The sequence below is a fragment of the Erythrolamprus reginae genome, chromosome 2, assembly GCF_031021105.1.
Source record: "Erythrolamprus reginae isolate rEryReg1 chromosome 2, rEryReg1.hap1, whole genome shotgun sequence".
NCBI classification, from domain to species: domain Eukaryota; kingdom Metazoa; phylum Chordata; class Lepidosauria; order Squamata; family Dipsadidae; genus Erythrolamprus; species Erythrolamprus reginae.
The window spans coordinates 140,074,530-140,099,964 of NC_091951.1; the positions used below are offsets into that span (position 1 = coordinate 140,074,530).

Consider the following 25,435-nt stretch of genomic DNA (forward strand, 5'->3'; position numbering starts at 1 on the left):
ATAAAAGCAGAGATATAAATATAAAAGGAATGATTCCAATTGGATATAATAGAGGCAGTTTGTAAACACCTCTGATAATCTTTACTGAGCCCTGCCCTACGCCTCTTTTGCTGAATAATCTAGAAAAATAAAGATGGTCTTATAGAGAATAAGATGAAGTATGGAATGAAGAAGGGTTCAGATGTATTTTAAGATATGTTAATATTGTTATATATTTGAAGGGGGACATTTCTTTTTCTATCATTTACTTTTCTTTTTCCTTCTTGCACTTTTTAGATTTCTTAATTTTTAATCTATTTCCATAGTACATAATTTTAGTTGTATAATATAATTGTCAATAAAATCATTTTGAAAAATGATGAATTGTGAATCAAAAGATGCATTGCTGTATCTGCTCTGTCATTTGAACTGCTGTCTTCCCCCGAGGAGAAAGTTGCCTTAGTGTAAGTGGAAATATTGTGCTAAATAAATCCATTTCTTCTTTTCTCTCTCATAGGAGCACTTATTTAGATATGAAATTTGATATGGCATATAAGGACAATTAACCAAGTGAAAATGCCTCTTTTTTTTGCTCCTGAAATAATTTTTAACCTCATACAAATTGCTTAATAAATAGATTAACTGTACATGGCAGACAGAACACATTTGATTCATTCTACTTTAAAAAAAAAACACCAACAACAGACAGAATCATAACGCATAACATGAGTCCCAGCAACTGGTCAGGTCCCACAGAGCTAGCCTTCTCCAAGTCCTGTCAACTGGACAATGTTGCTTGGCGGGGCCTAGCCTTCACTGTGGGGATCCCGGCCTTCTGGAATCATCTCCCCTCGGAGATTGGTACTGCCCCCACCTTCCTCGCCTTCCGCAAGTGTCTTAAGATTCACCTGTGTCGCCAGACTTGGGGTGATTAGACTCTAGTCCCCTGACCAATGAATGTCATGTTTGGTTGTTGCTTGAGCGGGTATGACTGGCTTTTAATTAGATTGGGCATTTTAGATTGATGTATTTAGTTTTAAATTAATTTGATTTAGGTTATTATATTGTATTGTTTTCTTTTATATATTGTAAGCTGCCCCAAGTCCTCGGAGAGGGGTGGCATATAAACCAAGCAAGCAAGCAAGCAAGCAAGCAAGCAAGCAAGCAAGCAAGCAAGCAAGCAAGCAAGCAAGCAAGCAAGCAAGCAAGCAAGCAAGCAAGCAAGCAAGCAAGCAAGCAAGCAAGCAAGCAAGCAAGCAAGCAAGCAAGCAAGCAAGCAAGCAAGCAAGCAAGCAAGCAAGCAAGCAAGCAAGCAAGCAAGCAAGCAAGCAAGCAAGCAAGCAAGCAAGCAAGCAAGCAAGCAAGCAAGCAAGCAAGCAAGCAAGCAAGCAAGCAAGCAAGCAAGCAAGCAAGCAAGCAAGCAAACATTAAATTTGGAGCATTGACAGATTCAAGAAAATTATATTGCCTATTTGAATGGTTCATATTTGTGGCTCTTCTAGCAATTGAAGCCACAACTGAACCAATAACACTAAAACTAGGGAGAGACCTGTGATTTTTAGAAAGAACAATAGCAATCTCCTGATTAATTAGTTTTGAATTTCCAGATGGTCTCTGCCATCTTTGCCTCTTTGACCATGAAGCACATGCAGCTGATAATTGTGAGCTACACTGAACAATGTCAGAAAAATTTTCTGGAAATGAAACCATATTGAGCAGTAACTTACTGCTTGTAGACAGATTGTTGTAGGCAATGAGGATCTTGCTACAGAGTTCCAGAGACAATGGATGTTTGTGTTCAGACAGGGAACATAAACCCAATATTTAATTATTCAGTTAAAAAAATTTAGACTGCCAAGGGGTCTGGAGATGATTTTTCAAATTATAGCACGAAAGCAATGATGAAAAACAATTAAAACCCATCAAGTAAAAAAGTGCATGTTCTTCTCCAGAACTGATGTTACTGATCACATTTATCATTCAGTTGTCTTGCTGTTCTTAAATTGTGAACACATGACTGAAATCACAGAGAAAGAGAAAAAATGCTTTATGACAGCATTTTCCCCTTAAAGCTAAAGCATTCCACAGGTTTTAGTCCTTATTCCTGTAAGATTAGCTGTTTCAAGGTAATTTTATCAGCCTGCATACAGATTAGGTCCGGATATAGACTTGAATTCTGAGGGGATTCTGAGGAAAAGACTTTCTGCTGAGGCACTGAGGCTATTGTCAGCATTAATATCTCTCAGCCTGTCTTTTTATTCTTGAATGTTTCAAGATGACCCCTCTCTTCCCCAGCTAAAGCCTTCCTTCAGTTAGCACTTATTCTGTGGACTTCAAACCTGGGGTAGTCTTGAGGAGATGGGCCAGATCAGGAAAGAGCTGTCAGGACAGATACCCCGAGTGAACTGTCAGGGATGGCAAGAAAGAAGAATAGGAGGTCATGGAGCAAACCATCTGTAGAGTCATCTATTAAGCAGAGTAGAACATACACACTGAAACATATACTGAGTCGATTATAGGAAATTTATGGGAAGGAATATCTTCTCTTTTCTGGGTCTGGCCCATGCCAATTTAACTATTTATTTATACTTTGTTCAGGAATTTGGTTCTGTTCAATGCTTTTGACAGCTCTTGCCTACTGTTCTGGCATCTGCTTGCCACAGCCCTTCCAAAAGCTGGCTCCCCTTATACTGCCTTCAGATATACACAGGCACAATATAAGCAGATTCAAACTCAAAGGGATTTATGAATAACATTCTGGTCCTCCAATAGGTCATTTTATGACATAATAGACCATAATATGAGATAGAGAGAGAGAGAGGGAGGGAGGGAGGACACACACACACACACACACACACACACACACACACACAGAGATATTTTAAAAAGTCATGAGCAGAAGGTATATTTACTAGCTTGCGTTTACCATTGTATTTTCAGACATTAATGAAATTGAAACTACTTTTGAGTGATGAGGGAGAAGAAACATAGCCTGATTTGCATTGTAATGTAAACTGGGTTGTTTTCCAAATGACAGATGGAAACACAATTATCCTTTGATATTTGCATTTCTCTGAATTTTGTGATCAAAATGTATAACAAAGTTTATATATTATGAAAATTCTAGGGAAAATTATATATATACTGGAAGGCAGGTGTGATCTGAAATACTGACTCAATTAAGGCCATCCTAAAATTAGTTCTTGTTCCATTTCAGCCAGTGATGTTGGAACGCAGATAACAGTAGTTTGATAGTGGATATATGAATAGGCAGAATGGGACATGTGGGAGATAATTATATTCCTATCAGGAGATGACCTGCAGTGATATTAAGTGTTTGGCAGCATTTTTTTTAGTGAGTATCCAATTCAAAGTAACCAGCCCAGGAGGTTTAAAACACTTGAATGTTACATTTGCAAATAAAATTTAACATTTGGAACGTGAAGAGGAAATTAAGAATATTTCATATGTTGTTTGAACTCTGTTTTAAGTATTATATTTCAACACAATATATGAAACTGGAATTTGAATTTCAAAATTGAATCTGAGAAGATATAAACTGGATTTATTTCTTGGGATACAATGAAGATTAGACCACCTACAAGCCATCAGACTCAGCAACCTGTCACCCTGAATTTGAGCAGCATCTCAGTTGTTTTTTGTCTGGGTAACGAACTGCAAAACTGTGTTTGGATTACCTTATTAGTAGTTAATTTTGCAGCACAATAGCTATAAAAAGAACCAGTTTATTACATATCTGTTGCTGCACTCTGATCATGAAAACTAAAGGAGATGTTGTGAAGCTAACTTTTTTTAAAAGCACCTCTTCCTTTTACTTTGCATTCAGCATAAATACTTGGAGATGTACAGGCAAGGGTGGTTCTCCTGCTCTAAAGAAGTCAGTGAAAAGATAGGTAGGAATACATTAAGGAAGAAAAAAATAGGTGTGAAGAAAAGCGATTATTGGTACATACTACCCCGAGAATTGCCTTGAGTGAGAAAGAAAACGAAATAGCTGCCAATAGGCCCCGACCCTATGGAACCAACTCCCCCCAGATATCAGAGTTGCCCCCACCCTCCTTGCCTTTCGTAAACTCTTAAAAACCCACCTCTGTCATCAGGCATGGGGGAATTGAAATATTCCCTTCCCCTAGGCTTATAAAATTTATGTATGATATAACTGTATGTATGACTGATCTCTTAAATTGGGATTTTTTATTTTTTTAATATTAGATTTGTTTACGTTGTCTTTTTATTGTTGTTAGCCGCCCCGAGTCTGCAGAGAGGGGCGGCATACAAATCTAATAAATAAAATATAAATAAATAAATAAATAAATAAATAAGAGAGATTATAGAGGGGAGGCTATGTATGTGCGTGTGGGAGTTATGTACCTCAATTTCTGAATCATCTTTCTGTGTCTATAGAACCCAGAAAGACACAGACTGTGTCTATAGGCTGTCTATGGCATCCCTGGCAATATAACAAGCTTAAGAGCAAAGGGCTGAAGTAGGTGGTTTGTTCAGAACCTGGTACGACAGACTAAGTGACGAAAGCAACTGAGGAAAAGCAACTCCGGATTGTTATTTATTAGATTTGTATGCCGCCCCTCTCCGAGGACTCGGAGCGGCTCCCAACAAACAATACAGTCTACAAATCCAATGTTAAAAAGCAGAACAATTAAGAAACCCTTATTAAGAACAATCACACAACTCAACATACCATACATAAAGCAGGAATCAATTTTGCAAAAAACTCCAGGAGCAAGAAAACAACAAAAAACAAAAAAATGTTAAAAACATTCATGGGGAAAGGGAGCTATTAGATTTAGATGATGGGCTTGAATAAATTTCTATGGAAGCCTCATTGCCCATGGAGGAGTAAAATATACAGACCTGGCTCAACGATAACATCCAGCAATTGCAATGATCCCATTCATGATGAGGGTGGGATGCTAATTTCAGCAACATTTTTTTTTTGGGGGGGGGAGGAGGTTAGTTTTTTTTAATAGAATCAAAGAATGTAAGGACCAGATGGGATATTGAAGATCACCTTGCCAAAACCTCTGTCTAATCCTCGAATGTACTACAGGTAATCCTCAAGTAATTGCAGCATTCCCATGGTCACCTGATCAACACTTGGGAACCGACTCACATTTTTGACAGTTGCAGTGTCCTGGGGTCACGCCATCCTCTTTTGTGACCTTCTGACAAGTGAAGTCAACGGGGAAGCCAGATTCACTTAACAACCGTGTTACTAACTTAATGACTTCAATGTTTCACTTAACAACTATGGCAAAGAAAGTTGCAGAATGGGGCAAAACTCACTTAAGAAATGTTTCACTTAACAACAGAAATGTTGGGCTTCATTGTGGCCGTAAGTCGAGGACTATCTGCATTATAATATCCCCAGACTCAATTTATAGCTTTCCAGAAAGGAAGACTTCAGGATTTCTCAAAGTGGTCTCTTCCAATACAAGAACATTTCTACAGATGAATTTCTGAGTCTGTCATCTGCACCTATATAACTGTTTGGTTTGGTTCTGCAACCCAACAAGACCAACACAGACTTCAGAGGATAATTCTTAACAACTATCGGCCAGTCTCCAACCTTCCCTTTATGGGGAAGGTTGTTGAGAAGGTGGTGACGCTCCAACTCCAGCGGTCCTTGGAAGAAGCCGATTATCTAGGCTACAGCACAGAAACTGCTTTGGTCATGTTGATGGATGATGGCGGGCCCGGGACAGGGGTTTATCCTCTGTCCTGGTTCTTCTTGACCTCTCAGCGACTTTCGATACCATCGACCATGGTATCCTTCTGTGCCGACTGGAGGGGTTGGGAGTGGGAGGCACTGTTCTTCAGTGGTTCTCCTCCTACCTCTCAGTTTGTTTGAAATTTGTCCATATCCTTTCTATGCTAGGATGATGCCTATCATATTCTAAGTGCAGTCTGAACGATGCAGAAAAGCAAGAAACAACATTTTCCTGATCTTGACATTATAATTATGTTGGAGTTGCATTTTCTTTTGCAGCTGCATCACCTTATTCACCAAGACACCAAGATCCTTTTTGCATTGCTGCTAAATATGCTTCCTCGCCTTTATCTTTGTTTTCTCCCACCTAAATCCAAGGAAGGCTTTGACTGGTCACTGTAAAACTTTATCTTGCTGGTTACTGCCCATTGTTCCAGCTAAAGGGGTGGGGTTCATAAATTTAAGCAAGGGGATCTCTGCTGGGTGGGTGTGTCCATGGTAGATGTGCACCATGGTGGTGTTTGTGTGTGTCTTTGCCCTCCCTGGGCTCTGGAGGTTTCCTTCAAGCCTCCGGAAGGGCAAAAATGGTATCCCCAGGCTTCAGAGGTCCTTGGGAGCCTAGAAATGGGCCATTTTCTGCCCTTCCAAAATTTCCAATAGGCCTGGTTTTGCCCTCTCCAAGCCTCCGTGCATGCCCTGCATCCAAAATGGGCTGCTTTTGGACTCCTGGGAAGATAGGGATGGTCAGGGCCAGTTAGGAGTGGGATTTGGGGGTTCTCCAAACTGCACAGGATCTTAGCTAGAGGTTCTCCCAAATCCCTGTGAACCCCCAGCAGCCCACTCCTGTATCCAGCTTCTCAAAATCCTCCTCTATCCTATAAGGTGATTGTTATCTCTCAAATGTTGGAGCTAAAATGTTAGCTGGGCTCATTTTGAGATGTTGAATATATTTGGTTACACCCCAAATATGTGTTGTTAGAGCCAGATTAGTCTACTGGTTAAGGACCCGGGTTAAAAAGAAGGACATTGTGAGTTCCAATCCCACTTTAGGGATGAAAGTTGACTGTTTGGCTTTTGACCAATCACCCTCCCAATCCAGCTCACCTCATTGAATTATTGTTTTTGTGAGAAAAACAGGAAGAGGAAGGAATATAGATATATTATCCATCTTGAGTTATTTATAAAAATAATAAAGGTGGGGAAAAGTCTTTAAAGTTACCATATATTCTTTGAGATTTTTTTGGTTATTTATTGCTGTTTATATTTGTTTTATAGCTATGTGCCACCCAGACTCATATTGAGTTATTTTTAATAAGTTTAAAAAAACCTTCTCTTTACCTTTGTGTATTCTGCAAAGCTGAACTTTACTGTACTTTATTTTGTAACTTTTTAATTTAGTCATTTATAAAGAAGTTGAACAACACAGTATGCAACCCTGCAGTTTGTCACTCAATGCTTCGTTTAAGTTTCCTTTATTCATATATTTATTTATATCCTGCCTTTATTATTTTTACAAATAACTCAAGCTGGCAAACATATCTAACATACCTTCCTCCTCCTATTTTTCCAACAATAAACCTATGAAATTTTTTGTGTGGCGAGAGAGTGGCCAAGGTCACCCAGATGGAACCATTGTTATATACTCATTGGTTATGATTGACTTGCCCTCTTCTCTATAGAAACTCTTGGGAAATTTAGCTGTACGCTTCACTGAAGTTAATCAACTATACAAGCATTACATACTAAACTGGTCACACTGTAAAAAAAAAAGGTGAATGGGTCGGATTGACATGATTTGTTCCTAATAAACTCATTCTTGCTCCTACAAGCAAGGCATCTTTCCTAAATGCTCATAGACTGATTTTGAGTTTTACCCAATAGTAATGTTAAAGCTGATTTGTCTGCAGTTACCTAGTTTTTGTTATTCTTTTAAAATATTGGAACATCATTAGGCCTTCTCCTATCTTCTTGCATTACACTCATTTAATTTTTTTATTGGAAAATAGATAAAATTACAACTATACATTATATTACACTCAAAAATATACAAGGATAGAACAAAAGAAAGGGAAAGAAAACACACAAAGAAATTACAGTGGAACCCCGACATAAGAGCTGCTCTACTTAAGAGCAACTCGAGATAAGAGCTGGGAGGGGAGAGATATTTTTGTTCTACTTACAAGCCCAAATTCGAGATACAAGCGCCAAGGAGCTGTCTCCTGAAGCCAAACGCTAACTTCCGCGTTCGGCTTCAGGAGACAGCTGCGAAGCGGCGTGCGTGTTTTAAAAGGTTGCAGCCGGCCTGGGGGGCTCGGGGGGGTGCTTGCAGCTTTCTTTCTTGCTCTTTTTCTTTCTCTCTTTTACCTTCCCTTCCTCTATTTCTTCTTTTCTTTCTCCTTCCCACCTTCTTCCCTCCCTCCCTCCCTTCACTCATTCCTCTCTTACTCTCCCCTTTCATAAGTTTCCTTGCTTCCTTCCTCTGTTCCTGTCCCTTCCCCCTTTCTTTCTTTCTTTCTTTCTTGCTCTTTTTCTTTCTCTCTTTTACCTTCCCTTCCTCTATTTCTTCTTTTCTTTCTCCTTCCCACCTTCTTCCCTCCCTCCCTCCCTCCCTTCACTCATTCCTCTCTTACTCTCCCCTTTCATAAGTTTCCTTGCTTCCTTCCTCTGTTCCTGTCCCTTCCCTCTTTCCTTCCTTCCTTCCCACCCTCCGTCCATTCATTCACCCATTCCTCTCTTGATCGCTTAAAGCCGGTCCCTGGTGCAAAAAGGGTTGGGGACCTCTGTCCTACAGGATTGGGTGGCAGAGAAGTTGAACATATGTAAATTTAAAAGTTTAAGAAAGTTTACAAGTTAAGTGAAAGAAACTTCATTATTCATTTATATGTACATGTACATTTCTTCATTAAAAACATGTCTTTCTGCATAATTTAGACTAACTTTGTGAGTTTTTTGAGGGCTGGAACCAATTAAAATTATTTACATTAATTCCTATGGGGAAAAGTCGTTTGAGATAAGAGCTGCTCGACTTAAGAGCCCAGGTCCAGAACGAATTAAACTCGTATCTCGAGGTACCACTGTATAGTGGTACCTCTACCTAAGAACGCCTCTACTTAAGAACTTTTCTAGACAAGAACCGGGTGTTCAAGATTTTTTTGCCTCTTCTTAAGAACCATTTTCTATTTAAGAACCTGAACCTGGAAAAATTTCCCAGGAAATTTGAGAGTGGCACGAAGGCCCAGCCAGTTTTCTGCCATTTCTCCTGGGTTTCTTTCTCTCTCAGTGTATGGGAGGCAGCCTTGCGGCGGGTATATGGGAGGCACAAACTGCTCCTTGCCGCCTCAGAACTCCTCTTTTTTTTTAAAGCCTTAAAGTTTTGTATTTTTTTTATTCCCCTCACTTCACTTTCTTCCTTCGGCAGCAACTGTCTTCCTCCTCTTCTTCTTCCTCCTCCTCCCACCCAAATTCCGAGATTTTATTTCTTTCCTAATGGGTTTGCACGCATTATTTGCTTTTACATTGATTCCCATGGGAAAAATTGCTACTACTTACAAACTTTTCTACTTAAGAACCGGGTCATGGAATGAATTAAGTTCTTAAGTAGAGGTACCACTGTACATTAAAACCATAAGAGATAACCTTGTTCTCTCTTTACTAGATCATTTTTACTTACTGTATATCTTTCTAAATCTTTGCAGTTCTTCATATCTTCAGCTTATATGCTTTCAAATTCATTCTACTATATTAATCTGTTATTGATTGTTGCTAATACATTATATTAATGTTAGAATATCAAAGCTAGTTATAATTTATTTATACAGCTTATTCTTAATCGAATTAGTATAGTTCATCTTTCATAACTAAGCAAACATATATCAAATCTAAACATGTTTCGTGCATTACATTCATTTTTGATGTATTCAAAGGTCATTGAAAAGGGATTTGAGACGACACCTGCCAGTTTCTACAAAACTCTTAGCTTTAATTAGTCTGGTCCTGAAGAATTAAACTCATCCATAGAGCCAGGTATTCCCTAACCATCTCTTTAATAACTTTGGTTTGCTATTCCTACTTTTTGTAATTGGTTACCTTAGTTCTATTAGAAGTTGGGCACTTCTTATGCAATAAATCTACCAACTGATCTGTCATACTTATAGCTTGAAAGTGAAGAACTAATTCTGGAGCTCAAATCCATCCATATTAAGCATCACAAAAGGAAAGCATTTCTAAATTTTAATCATGGTTCTGAAAATACAATATAGATTGTATGAGAATTCATTGAGGAAGGAGATGACTCTAGCTAGTCTGATAGTGTGCATTTCTTTAGACCCAGTACCCATAGTAGCTATATTGGAGGATGAATTTGCTATGGTTGCATTTAGTGTCATCAGCATAATATTGATATGCAGTGATAATTAAACTCTGTCCCATCTAAGCAATTCACTTCAACTGTCTTGATAAAGCAAGGCAGACAGTGGTGGCAGCTAAGAAACAGAAAAGGTAGATGATTCTAGATATAGTTTTGTCTGTTGGATATGAGTAACTAGGTCATATTTATTTTGTCATTATTAACAATGTGACTTGTCATGCCATACCATCAATAGAATAAACATTTCTTTTACAAGAATTGTTTCATAAAATATTCTATTGACATTTGTTTAACAATTCACCAGCAAAGGATAACTGGCAGAAAGGGAGAGGTTACAACATTGGTAACTTTGATCATCTGTCGCTTATTGTCTTACCATGTGATGGTGTCTGGTTTGCAGTACTTAATAGCAGGTGGTTATAATTTTGCTCTTGGTCATCTGAAATTCAATAAAAAGAAAATGGCTTTTAAGGAGCAGTTTATGGAGGCTCAACAGAGCTGCAGGTAATAATTATCTCACATTATTCATGGAAAATTTCTGCATGATTAAGGGGAAGAAAATGCTTAACAAAGGGGAAGCGTCTTTCATGTTGGCCTCTCAAAATCTCAATTGCTAGAGAAACATATTAATGAATAACAACACCCATTGTGCTGAGACTACAAATTATGGTAGATATTCAGTAAAGGGATAACTATATTCAGAGGCAATTGTGACACAAACTTTTGGCACTGAGCATATAAGCTAGGCATGTTTTAGGGCATTTAAAACTCAGCGTACATTGAACACATTAGGAGAGAGAAATAATGTGTTCTTTAGACTGCTCATTCTGTAAGTAGCAATAGCAATAGCACTTAGACTTATATGCAGCTTCACAGTGTTCTCCAGCCTTCTCTAAGTGGTTTACAGAGTCAAATTTGAGTCTTCATTTTACCCACCTCAGAAGAATGAAAGGCTGAGTCACCTTGAGCCTGCTGAGATTTGAACTGCCAAATTGCAGATAGTTGGCAGGCAGCAGAAGTAGCCTGCAGTACTGCACTCTAACCCACTGTGCCACCATGATTCCCCAAGGACCGATAGGGCAAGTACCACCCCCAAGAACAGATGTCCAAAGAGTAAGATAGCAGTGTTGGATTTAGAAGGACCGTGACCTTAGCAAGGTGCTCAGCCCGCTGGGACTGAGCCAGGACCTTCCGGAGGTGATGGTTATTAAAGTATAGACAGAGCATGTTCAAATGAACTAAACTTTTATTAGAAAAAGTAGAAAAATAAAGATTGTCTGAAGAGACATAAAATGGCACATCTACATGGTTAATGAAGATGATGCGTAATGGCGATTCTCTAAAAACTAGAGATCTTCTTCTTCCTACAAGGAGGAGGATGTGAGCAAACAGGTTACATCACAAAGGAGGAGCTACATTAATAAACAGAGTTAACTATCTAACTACTGGATGTTTCTCAATGTCTTTGGAGGCTGTCAATCACAGTGTGACAAGCAGGAAGCACAAAGGAGCCCAGCTGTATTTCCCTTTAGATATGTGTATTCAATACATGGTTATTGGATCATGCAAAAACAGGTTAATAGGATGGCTGAGTTATCTGACTGTTTTTCAGGATAAAGTTCTAGTTATAGCAGAGGCTTAATATATAGATCCAGCTTTTTCTTCAAGGTACTACCTTCTGGTCAGACACAACCAATCCTGCAAATTCCTTGCCAACTCTCTCTCGAAAATCCCACAAGAGTTGAACTATTTCTGGACTAAATTGAATCTCATTCCCTAACAGACTTTCTAGTGACCAACAGCAAATTACTCCCCCTGGGATTCAATCTTACCTTTATCTGCCTGTGGTTAAATCTAGATAGTGTTTAATACTGGCTGCCCTTTACTAAAGGTGAATGGGTTAGCATATCAGTGGTGCATCTTATTAAAGATGACCTCTTCCAGCCATTTTGTGTATTAAAAACAGAGAGGAAGCAGAGACTCTTTTGATCAATGGCAATGATGCTGAACCTCAGTTCCCCAACATTACCTTCTGAACCTGACCTGAAGGCTGAAGCACATATCAATCTAGTCATTCTTCCTGAATACCCATAGGAAGAACTAGGCATCCAGCGTCCTCAAACAATTGCCCCTGATGACATCTTAGAGGTCACTAGAAATGGCCCTGTACTGAGGTACAGTGATGGATCAATGGCTCCCCTATTTTGCAGAATAGTCTGCAAAAGTGAAACTATCAAACAACAGTTCATCAAGACCATGAACTCCATCGCCAGAAATAACGCCAAATACAACAAACTCAGATGCAGACCAGATCTAACTCTACTTCAACGCTTCCGCTCTTGTTAACTACGGGCCGAACTTAAGAGACATCTTGATCATGGCGAAACTAATCTATACATAGACTACCGCTCTGAATGCATCAGAACCAAAACCCACAACCTTCCTTTCATCTCCCAACCCATCGCCCCTCCTCAACCATCCTACACTTCTCTACCTACCATCCCTTACCCACAAATGGACATCCCCAGCACTTCCAACAAAGAATAGGAAAGCGCGCCCCTTACTACCTCAATTCAATCCAACTTCAATTCAACTCAATTCAATTTCATTCCTGAACACAAATTCAATCTCAAATGTAAACTAATCGATGCAAGAAGTATAATCAACAAATTGTCTGAATTCCTACTACTACTTGACACCAACATATTTGACATAATTTTGTTTGTGAAACAAGGCTGAATACATCCTATCCTGACTCCATCATCACACCAAGTAACTACCTTGTTTTCCGGTCTGACCGTGAATCCTGCAGAGGAGGTGGTGTAGCTATATTCTATAAAAATTCACTCAATCTAAAAAACATCCAAGTTGCACATGATCTTATCCTTCCTGAAACCATAATATGTGATCTTTCCCTCAATACCACACTCCGATTGACCTCTCCAGGTTCCTAAGAGGTCAGTAAGGGGCGTACATAAGTGCACTAGTGTGCCTTTAGTCCCCTGTCCAATTGTCTCTCTTTTATCTCATAGATCTTTTTTTCCTTTCATATATCTTCTCCTCTATTTTTATATCTTTTCTTCTATCCTTTTCTTTATATATATTACTACATGTCTATTCTCTTCAATATGTATTGTGTATTGGACAAAATAAATAAATAAAATAAATAAATCAATCTTGCCTTTGGAATTGCCACAAATGGTTGGGAGGAAACCATTTCATTATTTTCATAAATATATTTCCTATTTAATTGGTACACAGAGGTCTACCATATCTGATACTGCAGACAACAGTCAATGTAAAGAGTAGTCATTGGTAGCCATTATTCTTAATGGGTTTGTGAAATAATCTCACATAAAGCTGTCCATGTTGGTGCCCCTCAATATATTTTATAATAGCAAATGACCCAACTTACACAAAGGGCTATGCGAAGATCCCTTACCTGTCCTGTTATTTCCCAACATTGGATTAAGCAAGAATAGAATGGGGCAACTGGAGCACATTTTTACATCATGTTATGAATGCTTATCAAAATCTTTTCTTAGTTGTCTTCCTCTCTAAATCAATATCTCCCAGTATTTTAATTTATTTGTTTAAACATTTATAAACCATTGCCTACAGTATCTGTCTCAAGGCAATGTACAAAATACAGCAATTTGTCTTCAGAAGTTAAATGTTTTCACCTCTTACTCATATTGATGTGTATTTGCCCCTTTATTGCTCATTGCCCCAGGTCAGCCTGAACAGTTTTGCATTTAACCATCCTAAATTATTCAGCAAAATCAGCAAATCTAGTCATGAGTGATGAAGTGGTTCTGGATATTCACAAAACAATCAGGACCAAAGTAATATTACAAGGGAGACCTAGGTGATTCTCCCATTCAATTTGTTTTCCTCCCAGAAACCTAATCTGGATCCAGGCCATAGATCTAGCAGGAAAGGAGTGGGTCATATAAATTACACATACAGTGCAGCTTTTTCCTCCAAAGTTGGGGTTCTTTTTAGGAAAAGAAAGTTGATCTCCTATGAGCCATTTGCTTGACTCTAAATTCCAATCCTGTTTAGCTTAATACTGCTTCGGGAAGCTGTAGCTTCTATTAAACTAATTGGTAGGTATTTGGTTCTACGCAGCACTTCCCATTCAAAGGGCCATCCAAGCAGCTGCTTTATTGTGCTTTCCTCCAATCCTTGAGTTGGAACCAAGTACTGTATGTCAGCATAAATTTGTCCTGTCTACATACAGTAGGTGGTCTGCATGCTGCCTCATTAATGAGCCAGTGAGTTGTATTATTCTAACAGTTTACTATGGGGAAAGTTATTGCAGCAATTAGTGGATTTTCCTGCTGGTTGGAAAAACATCCACCAACTATTTCCTCTAATTTATAAATGTACAAGCTGGATGGAGGAGGAAGTGAGGTAAAGGTAAGTTTACTATTTTAGCATGAAGTCTCTACTACCTTGCTGATCTCCTGCAGCTACTGAAATAAAGCAGTGTGGTAATGTAATTATGTTCATATAAATATTAGGAAGAGTTAAAAATGGGAATGGCCAGGTCATCATCATCATCCCTGTAGTTAATTGTGATAAACTAGTATGCAGATTAAGCTAATAATACAGACCCAGACATCCTTTATCATGCTATCTCTGTGGATCAGATGCTGGGAAGGGTAACATTTTGGAAAAGAAAAAAAAAAACCTCTTTCTTTTCTTGCTTTACTAAAAACCCATTGCTCATTGGATAGATCACCAATTACTCCAAATGCTGCAATGATCCAATATTTGCTGACAGCAGGATGCTTTCGCTGTTGACAGTTTATGCAGTGTGTCCTACTGTACAACCTGACTCTCAACTGGGACTATATGTCATCCCTTTTCTTTTGAGGGCATTGTGAGTGCTGTCTGTACCCTTGTAGTGTCAATAGGAACAACCTCCCACTGTATTATCAGCTCTGTCGCCAAACAAGCATCAATCCGTACGACAAAAGCAAAATATGTATCAAGAGAAGGATTACTTCCATATCCATCTGTCCATTCTTTCTTTTCAGGAACAATAGCACAAACTCGAAGCTAGCCAACCTCAGCTATGGACTAGGGATAAGAAAAGGTTTTGGCATGGGTGCATGACCTTAAGCCACAGTTAGTTAAAAATTCACAAGCTGGAGATTGGGGTTCAACTGGCAAACAGATGCTTTGGGGAAAACAGAGGTGTGAGTGTAGCTCTTTAAAACATCTTCCTCTATTTATTTATTTATTGTTAGAGTTGAAAGGGACCATGCAGGTCATCAGGTCCAACCCCCTGCCTGAGCAGGAATCCTAAAGCGCCCCAGCCAAATGGCAGTTCAATCTCCTCTTGAAAGTGTCCAGAGTTGGGGAGTTCACAACCTCCACAAGCAGGTTGTTCCACTGGTTGATCGCTCTGACCGTCAGGAAGTTCTTCCTTACTTCTAGGTTACTTCTAATGTTTCTCTCTTACTAGTATCATGTATATAAACATTGTTATATCTTTGTATACTACCAATACGTACTTGACAAAACAAAACAAACAAACATACATACATATATACATACATACAGGGGTGGGCTATGAGCCGGAATGCTAAATTGCACTTGCCACCGCGGCTCGTAAGTTCTTGCGGGACCAGCTGCACTTGTGAAGGTAGTAAAATCGCGCACGGAGCTGCCAGGTAAAACCTCACTGAAACACGGGTGCAATTTTGCTACCTCCACAGGTGCAGCAGCAAAATCATGCTGGTCCTGCAAGAACTTACGAGCCGCGGCAGTGAGCGCAATTTAGCATTATGGCTCGATAATATCGCAAGCAACTGTGTGCTTTTTGCCGACGATGTGAAACTATTCAACACCACTGACAACACACTCACTCTCCAAAAAGACCTTGACTTAGTTTCAGATTGGTCTAACACCTGGCAACTTCCAATATCAACCAACAAATGCTCTACCCTCCACATCGGCAAAAAAAATCCAAACTTCGCATATGAACTGAATAAACAAATTCTCGCAGCCAACTCACACTCAGTAAAAGACCTTGGAATACTAATATCAAACGACCTAAGTGCTAAAGCCCACTGCAACAATATCGCCAAAAAGGCTTCCAGAGTTGTTAATCTGATCCTACGTAGCTTCTGCTCTGGCAATCTCACACTACTGACTAGAGCCTACAAAACCTATGCCAGACCCATTCTCGAATACAGCTCATCTGTCTGGAACCCATACCACATCTCAGACATCAACACTCTCGAAAACGTCCAAAGATATTTCACCAGAAGAGCCCTTCACTCCTCCACTCGAAACGGAATACCCTACGAAAATAGACTATCTATCCTGGGTCTTGAAAGCTTAGAACTGCGGCGCCTAAAACACGATTTAAGTATTGCCCACAAGATCATATGCTGCAACGTCCTTCCGGTCAATGACTACTTCAGCTTCAACCACAACAACACAAGAGCACACAACAGATTCAAACTTAATATTAACCGCTCCAAACTTGACTGTAAAAAATATGACTTTAACAATCGAGTTGTCGAAGCGTGGAACTCATTACCGGACTCGATAGTGTCAACTCCCAACCCCCAACACTTCTCCCTTAGACTCTCCATGATTGACCTCTCCAGGTTCCTAAGAGGCCAGTAAGGGGTGTATATAAGTGCACTGATGTGCCTATCGTCCCCTGTCCAATTGTCTTTCCTTATCTCATATGTCATATATATTCTCTCCTTATCTATATCTATATATCTATATCTATATCTATATATATTCTCTCCTTATCTCTTATATCATATATACTCTCTCCCTCCCATCTACTTCTCTTCTTTTTACTTTCTATCGTCATATATATTACTTAATGTCTATTCTCTTCCATATGTATTGTATATTGGACAAAGAATAAATAAATAAAAAATAAATAAAATAAATAAAATAAATAAAATAAATAAAATAAATAAAATAAATAAAATAAATAAAATAAATAAAATAAATAAAATAAATAAAATAAATAAAATAAATAAAATAAATAAAATAAATAAAATAAATAAAATAAATAAAATAAATAAAATAAATAAAATAAATAAATAAATATATATATCACACCCTAAAGTATACAGACAAGTTCTACCTAAACATGGCTAATGATATGGGCTGAAACATTGCCACTGATTTTATGGTCTAAAATCTCATAGTCTATATTAAATGCACCAATTGCTTGGTCCTAAACTGAGTAATATAGAGGAAATCAATGTGGGGAAGCCAGATACTTATCTCATCTCACATGTTCTCTTGAGATACAACTTGACTAGATATATTTATATGTAGCCCAAAAGGTGCTATTTTCAAGAGGCAACTGGACTTTCTAGTTTTTCTTTGAAGCTCTGAGCTGAAGAGGGTTCTTGGATGAGAAGTGAAACATCTTCAAAAGAAAATCAGAAAGTCCAGTTGACCTGGATGATTGAGAATCTCCATAGATATCTTACATGTAGATCACCAACAAAAGAGAAAAAAGAAATATTTAACAATATCCAGCACAAAAACATTACGATAAACTAATATGCAGGCAACTATTCTACTTTTTCCATTACAGTGCCTCTTGTTAGTTGTTATGGAAGACATAGATTCACATTATCTCATAATCAAAAGTTTCTTGTTTGCTTTAGTGTCAATGAGATCTGAAGCACATACATTGTTTTGGTCTGCAGCTCTTTACTTTCTTAAGCTGTGAGTGCAAGGAAAGTGTGAAAATAAAACATTAGGAATAAAGAGTAAGTGAGGTCAGGTTTATAACAAAAGGAGAATAGGATGAGGTATGAATGATTTGTCCTTCCATTTCTAATGAAACAAGAGTATGGGGCTAACATCTACTTTGATGACCTTGTTTAAAATGTTCTGCATCACCCACTACCCACCCTTTTGCAGTACAATCAGAAAAGGAGTTGCTTGAATCACACATACTGTTGGCTTGAACAGGTTAATTAGCTCTCAGGATAGTTAGATTTATTGATGGTTATTCCTAGTAGGAATATTGTGGGTTTCAAATTGAGTTTCGTTTACAAAATAACCATGAACAAATATGAAAAAAAAACCCCTTAATGTTGTATATTCTAACTGCTGCAAGAATAGCATATTCCCAGAAGTGGAAAAGCAAAGATGTCCCTAGAGAAGAAGAAATTCTATTTAAAATTTTATTATGTGCAGAGATGAACAAACTGACATTAGAGTGGAAGGACAAATTAGACACAGTTTATTTTGAAACCTGGAATAAATTATACAATAGGATGAAAAAAAGGAGAAACAGGATCAGAAGTCAGCAAGTATGATGGAGAGGTTCAAAACTAATTCAAATTTTGATAGATATTGGGAAAATTAATAGGGGGGGAGTTTAATTAACACACACACATATATATATACTGGATAGTCAGTTATGTACCTTTTTCTTTTTTTTAACGTTTGTATTGTGTTGTACTGTTGTGTGTATGTAACATTTTTAATTGTATTATAAATAAAAAAACTTTTTTAAAAATAATAGATTTAACTTTTATCCATGGGGAGTACTATGACCCTGCACAAGATGTAGCCAAATCAAAACATGTTGTCTAAGGCTGTCCATGTCAGAATTACACATTTTGGAATGGCAAAATAAATTGATGACGAGATTGCGAATGAAGTTGTGATGTTTTGGCAAGAAGGGGATGGGATATCACAGATCTATATTTTTTTGATGAAAGGCCAATTTTTATTGTTCTAACAACATAAGAAATATTAGACTAGCTTGTATTGATATAGCCAGACATTTTGTATATGGCAATTAGAGGCAATGCTCTACTTTCCAACTGAATTATAACAATTGGGTTCAAGAAAGAGATCTTGGGATAGGAGTTGATATCTGGATGAAAACAGCATAATATTAAGGAGTAATCTCAGAGCTACCATTATATATTTTATGAAAAACAAGTCATTTCCCCCCAACTAATTCTGTTTGTCATAAAACTAAGCCATGCCACTATCTGAAGTTACAGGGATATCGCATCTTCAAATTTAAGTGCCAAGCTTCCTTCCTTTCCTCCAGCGGAAGACAATAACAAGAATGTCTACAATACCAATCAAGGGCATTACAAAAATCAAGAATATTTTTTTCTATTTTCCAAAGATGTAAAACATAACATTATGCAGGAGTCACAAGGGCAATAAAGCCAACATCTGCCTATAACCTAAAAGATAATATATTTTTATATTATCTTATTCATATTCAACATCAAGAAGATGTTATGAACATCTTATGCATATATGGTTCATTCCATCCTTGTAGAATAGCTAAGCTTTAATATATTTATAGAAGTTAATATTCTTGTAGCTGAGTCTGTTAAAGCCATAATAGTGTTTTTTTAATAGTCTGACTATGGTTAAAAAGAATACAGACATACTGTAGGCTGCCCTTGAATTTTCACCACAACATAGCGTGCATATAACAGACATAATTTGTGACATTTATAAATTGGGCTAGCCATCTGACCATCTCAATTTTATGAACTTTTTTTGTGGTGGTGGTGGTGAAGTGAACATGATAGTTGAAAAGCAACTGTCACCTTTGTTAAGTGATTGCCATGGTCATTAAGGAACTTGATGGTTTGCTAGGAGTTGGTTCTGCCAACAATTGGGAATAATAGCATTTTTTGACAAAACATAAAACGTAGTCATATGATTGTGTGAGGCTGCAAATCACTGTAAATGCAACCTGAATTCTGAAGTCAGTCACATGACTATGGGGGGGGGATGAGCCAACCACAGGATCTTGGAATCTGGATCTTAAGTACTTCTCAGGTAGGTCCATTGAAACTTCAAATGTTCCCTAAACCATAGATTGTAAATTGAGGATTATCTGCACATAAGGTTCTATGATAGAATTGGTTGAAGCCTCTTTTTGTTTAAATGCAATTTTGTGGATTTCCTCTGAATATTACTTGTCACTTTTAAACTTTTTTCCTCTTTTTATCCCTTTTTAAAAATCTGTTTGCTACTCTGTATATATTTCATTAACGTATAATAAAATTGTTTTAAAGAAGCCCACCTTTTAAAACGAAACTGCCCAGGATACCCATCAGCATATTCCGCTGTCTTGTCACCCACTAGAATACTTCGATGGGCTAATTCCAAGAGTGCTGATAGCAATAAAGCAGTTGAAAATGGCAGCCAATCCTCCTGCATCTTTTTGAATTTAATTATATAATTTTGCTAATAGAAATTTTCTGCTTGGAGCCAGACAGAGAAAACAGCAGCTAATGTGCAGCCACACAGATACTGAGCGGAACTCAACGTTGTCTTCGGGGAAACTCAGTTAAGGAAATAAAAGATTAATAGAGCTTTTCATTTTCCAGCGATAACATTAATCTCAGGATGTGGCTGAAGAAGATACCAAATAACAATATCAAGGGTGGGGGGGGGGAAGGGGAGGAGAGATAATCTCAATCATTTGAGGCTGTTTACAACTCTATCCAGAATGCCAAAATAGCCACAGCATGATGATTTCCAATGTTTCCAAGCAAAATCTCCTAGAAGCTAAGCAGACGGACTCATAGTGTTGCTTTCCTAAAGTTTTATATCTGTACAATCAAAAATGTTTTCCCTAGCACACACACAAAGCTCACATAAACATACACATACATGTGCATGTTTCTTTCATATGTACATATATATATTCAGATGTGTATAAGGTAGTGGCATTGTATAAGGTAGTGACATGTTTTTTCTCTCATCTTATGTTCAGACATTGATGAATAGGAACATTTCTTCCCTTCCCTTCCCTTCCCTTCCCTTCCCTACCCTACCCTACCCTACCCTACCCTACCCTACCAATGGGGCTTGTTCATTGCTCGTTATTATTACACTGAATAACACTCAATTTTATTTAATAAAGCAGTGGATCCCATTACACAATTTGCCTTTGAAATTCTACCTATCTGGATATTTTAATGAGTCCTACTTTGAGTCACTCTCCTTTTTTCTCTTCTTCAAGCATGTGCTCATGCTCTTCTCACTGAATTTGATTAATTGTTCACAAGTGATGGCGATTGGGCATTTGAAGAAACTACATTTTGCAAATTTTTGAAAAAAGGATTTTAGGGATAACCTACACCCAATATTAAGTGGAGCTTCTTTCCTTATGTTCCCTTGGGTATTAGTTAGAAGAAGGGGGTCTTTAAGAGAGTTAGGAGTCCTGAGTTCTACTGGTTACAAAGCTTCATTCTTCCAATTATTCATTTGGCTCTTGCAACCAATGTTGGTCAAATGTCTTCTACAAAAATCTGCTTCAAATGTCTTCTACTGTTTACATCTTTTATAGTCTTGCCAGTTGTCAGGTTCATTGTCTTACACAAAGTTTCTTTAAAATATTTGGCTCTCCAATCAGCATCTTCATTCTTCTGGAATCCCCCGCCCCTAAATCCAAAAGTTTGTTTCCCTTTTCCCAGGAGATTGGTTTGCTAACTATCTGGGGAGGGGGGGAGGGGGGATGTGGCTGTCTCACTGCTCCATAATGACATCTCAAGCTCAAGCTCTATCTATTTCATTGAGGCTGTTAAGGAGTGTGCAGAATGACTCTTGAGTTATCAAGGACATGCACAGACGAAAATGTGGTATTCCAGCAGATATCTAGGAGATATGAGTTATTATTCAGTTGTATAAGACAGATACATTAAAGTTCAATTAGTATTTACTTTAGAAATAGCTTAGTCAAGTTAAACAGTCCGGTCATATACATTCAAATCAGTCAGTAGCTCTCAATACAATAATAATATTACAAATCTGTCTTTGTCTTACATATCAAACATACATTATAGCTTACAAATACACGAAGTAACACAGAGCTTACTACATCAGTCACAATGAATCAGCAGAAAAAACAGAGAGAGCAGAGAGAGAATCATGCTTTCTGGCTCCCTCTTATGGCAATTTGCAACACTACCTCTTAAAACTATAGTACTTCAATACATCCAAACATTCATTGTGAGCTTGTTTATATATTGCAAACCCAGCTGTTTTGTACAGAGTACTAACAATTGAGGCTGGCTCTAACTCTTTTGTAGCTTTCTTTTAAATGTCACAATCCACATTCCCACTTTGCTATAAAGCAGCCTGCTATTTTTTCAAGACACTGTATAATACTAGAAAGTTTCTCCAAAAAGGAAGAGGTGAGGAAAATCATCCAGGCAGAGAGAAGGACATAATACATAGGAAATATCTTTTTCTGAACAGAAGAGCCAAAACAAAAATCATTTCAAGTTTGAATGCTGCTGGAGCTGAGGAAAAGGTGATTAAAAGTGGGGTGTTGGTGGTAGCTTTTATACGCCTTTTGCATGCCTTGCCATTTATCCCATACTATCTCTCAATTCCTGCACTGATTCAGACCCTTCTACCCTTAATGTCCTATTTTAAAGTAATTACTTGTTTGTTTGTCAAAATGTGTACAAGATAATAGGTATGGTATAAACATAAACAAAAGCAAAGTAAGTATAGGCAAATTTGGACAATAGGACAGTAGGACAGGGATGGTAGGCAAGATGGTGCCCTTATGCACATCCCTTATAGACCTGTTAGCAATGGAGTGAGGTTGACTGTAGACAGTCTAAGATTAAATTTTGGGACCATACACTTACAACAAGAACACGGAGATAGGAAACATTAAAAGAACAAAGGAAAGTGAGACACTTCCTAATCCATTCCCTTTTAAGTCTTTAAACCTACAATGATTTCCCCATTATCCACCCCATTTGCCTGTCCTCTGTCATCTTTGCCAAGAACATGGCATATTATGCCGCACATCTATAAAAATAATGGGCTTGGAGGTCTTGAGACCCACTGAAGTCCAATTTATTATGGGAAAAGGGACAGGTGTGCAGAATTCCTAAGGATTTTGCAGCTTGCAACACGAGGCCTTTAATTAAGAAGTGAAGATCAGAGCAGTTTGAAGATCTAAAGATGCCTGGCAACCTTTCATCTCCACTCTAGATATAGAAGATCTTTTCAAATGCTGTTGTATTGATCTGAACTTTGAAAGCAGCCCTTCTTCCCCCAGGTCGAGACTGACAGTTCTAATTTGCAACATAAATCACTCACCAAGACTCCCATTCTAGGTTGTGGATTCCTGGTAATTGATGAAGAAAACATGAAATAGTCCCCAAACGACTCTTCATTTTACTTCCCATTGAAGGGTAATACTCCCTTGAAAACCTGCCTCTTCTTGCACCAGGCTACCTGCTAGCACTCCATTTGTGACTCTTAAAAGTGTGTCCCATGTTTGGAAAATATTATTTTTTCCTCCCGCAGTGATTTTGTAGGTGCTGAAAGCTAAACTACAATGAAATGGATTAATCTTAATCCATAACAGGAAAAATAGCAAGTGTCAGTTTCTGTAGAGAAGGGGTTGTGTATTTTGTGCGTTGTCTTGACTAATAAAACCAACAAAATGAAAAGCTGGGATATTTGCAGTTGTCAAATATGCCAGAGATGAATGATGTGCATGAAAACCAAATTTATTTTCAGTCTGTTTTATGATGGATTTAAAAAGGAAATAGAGAGAGGTGGGTGGGTGGGTAGGGGGGAGGGAGAGAAGTAATGTAACATTAATAGAAGCCAGACTGTGTGTCATTTTTACTCACACAAGTCTGAGTGTGTAAAAAGCACTAATGCCAGATCAATTTTATTCAAGGTGACCAAGAGAACACAAGAGGATGCCCTCTAAATGACCTACAAGATCATTTGCCATGTCATTTATTACTGCAAGAAAGAGCTTGGACTACTTTTTTGAGAACTCTTGCAGCCGTAAAACTAATACCCCATGTGGACATACGTACTAATAAACTCCAAAATGGGAAGGAGCCCTGCTACTCAATGTATCCTGGATCAAAAAGTCTGTACACAAGGATCTCAGTCTTTTTGAGTGAATGGGCTCATTTAGAGGATTGGGATAGTTTCTCCACCACTTGTCACAACATGGTTATCATAGCATATGGCCATTTACTAAATAGCTAATGGCACAAATGAGGTGTATAGGTTGCTCAGGGAAGGATAGCACCTCTGGTATAAGGGCATGTTATCTCAGGGACCGCCTTCTGCTGCACGAATCCCAGCGACCAGTTAGGTCCCACAGAGTGGATCTTCTTTGGGTCCCGTCAACTAAACAATGTTGCTTGGCGGGACCCAGGGGAAGAGCCTTCTCTGTGGCGGCCCCGGCCCTCTGGAACCAACTCCCCCCAGAGATTAGAATTGCCCCCACCCTTCTTGCCTTTCGTAAGCTACTTAAAACCCACTTCTGCCATCAGGCATGGGGGAATTGAGATCCTCTTTCCCTCTAGGCCTTTACAATTCTATGCATGGTATGTATGTATGTATGTATGTTTGGTTTCTATATTAATGGGTTTTTAATCATTTTTAATATTAGATTACTATTGTACACTGTTTTATTGTTGCTGTTAGTCGCTCCGAGTCTCTGGAGAGGGGCGGCATACAAATCCAATCAATAAATACATAAATAAGTAAGTAAGTAAGTAAGTAAGTAAGTAAGTAAGTAAGTAAGTAAGTAAGTAAGTAAATAAATAAATAAATAAATATTGTGTCCTTTTATGGCAGCTCATTTAGGGCAGCTTTTAGGGCAGCTCATTCAACTTTGGTCCCCACCTGTCACTCAACTCTCACATGTGGCTCCTAGTAGCTGTAGAATGCATAATGGCCACACACCGGGCAACAGGTTTGATAGGCTGGCCAAACCAGGCTGAGAGTAGCCGATGGGTCATTGACCTTTGGCAAGATAGGGACTTGTCTATCCCGAGCATGTGAAGACAGATTCCAGCGAACTGAGTGGATGGAACCTACTAGAATAGGTCAATGGTCATGAAGGCGGTCTCTGAAAATGATGTGGTACACCAAGAGCATGCCAACACTTTTAACTTTCTTGTATTATACCGCTTGTTGGACAAGATTTATGAACAATATTTATTCACCTGATTTCTCTCTCCCACCCCATAAAAACCCACTCAGTAGTCCCCCCTCCTTTTGTTGTTCCTGTTCTGCCCCAGTTGCTTTTTATATTGCTTTCTAGCAATAGTCTCTCCTAGTCTACAGCTAGAGTACTACAGTGGTCTCCATGCTGGGCTGCCTTTGGAAATGATCTAGAAGCTAGAATTCTGAAGGGTCGACCTTCAGAATAACATCTGCAGAAGATCACCTGTTCTGAAGGTTCTGCATTGGTTGCTAATAGCTTACAAACCCATGATGGTTAATGTCTTTAAAGCCTTTCTTTTCAGCACCTACTATATCAGGTAGCGCCTTAATTCGCTAAAATC

General features: G+C 38.3%; 1 protein-coding gene across 2 annotated transcripts in view; it reads right to left on the bottom strand.

Moving 5' to 3' along the window:
* The window catches only part of SHISA6 (shisa family member 6), a 430,733-nt gene that overhangs the window by 21,437 nt on the left and 383,861 nt on the right, over positions 1-25,435 (bottom strand). For both annotated transcript variants that reach the window (XM_070739682.1, XM_070739681.1), the window contains exon 5: positions 10,471-10,533. In XM_070739682.1, coding sequence (XP_070595783.1) covers positions 10,471-10,533 — 63 coding nt within the window. The remainder of the gene's footprint in view (positions 1-10,470; positions 10,534-25,435) is intronic.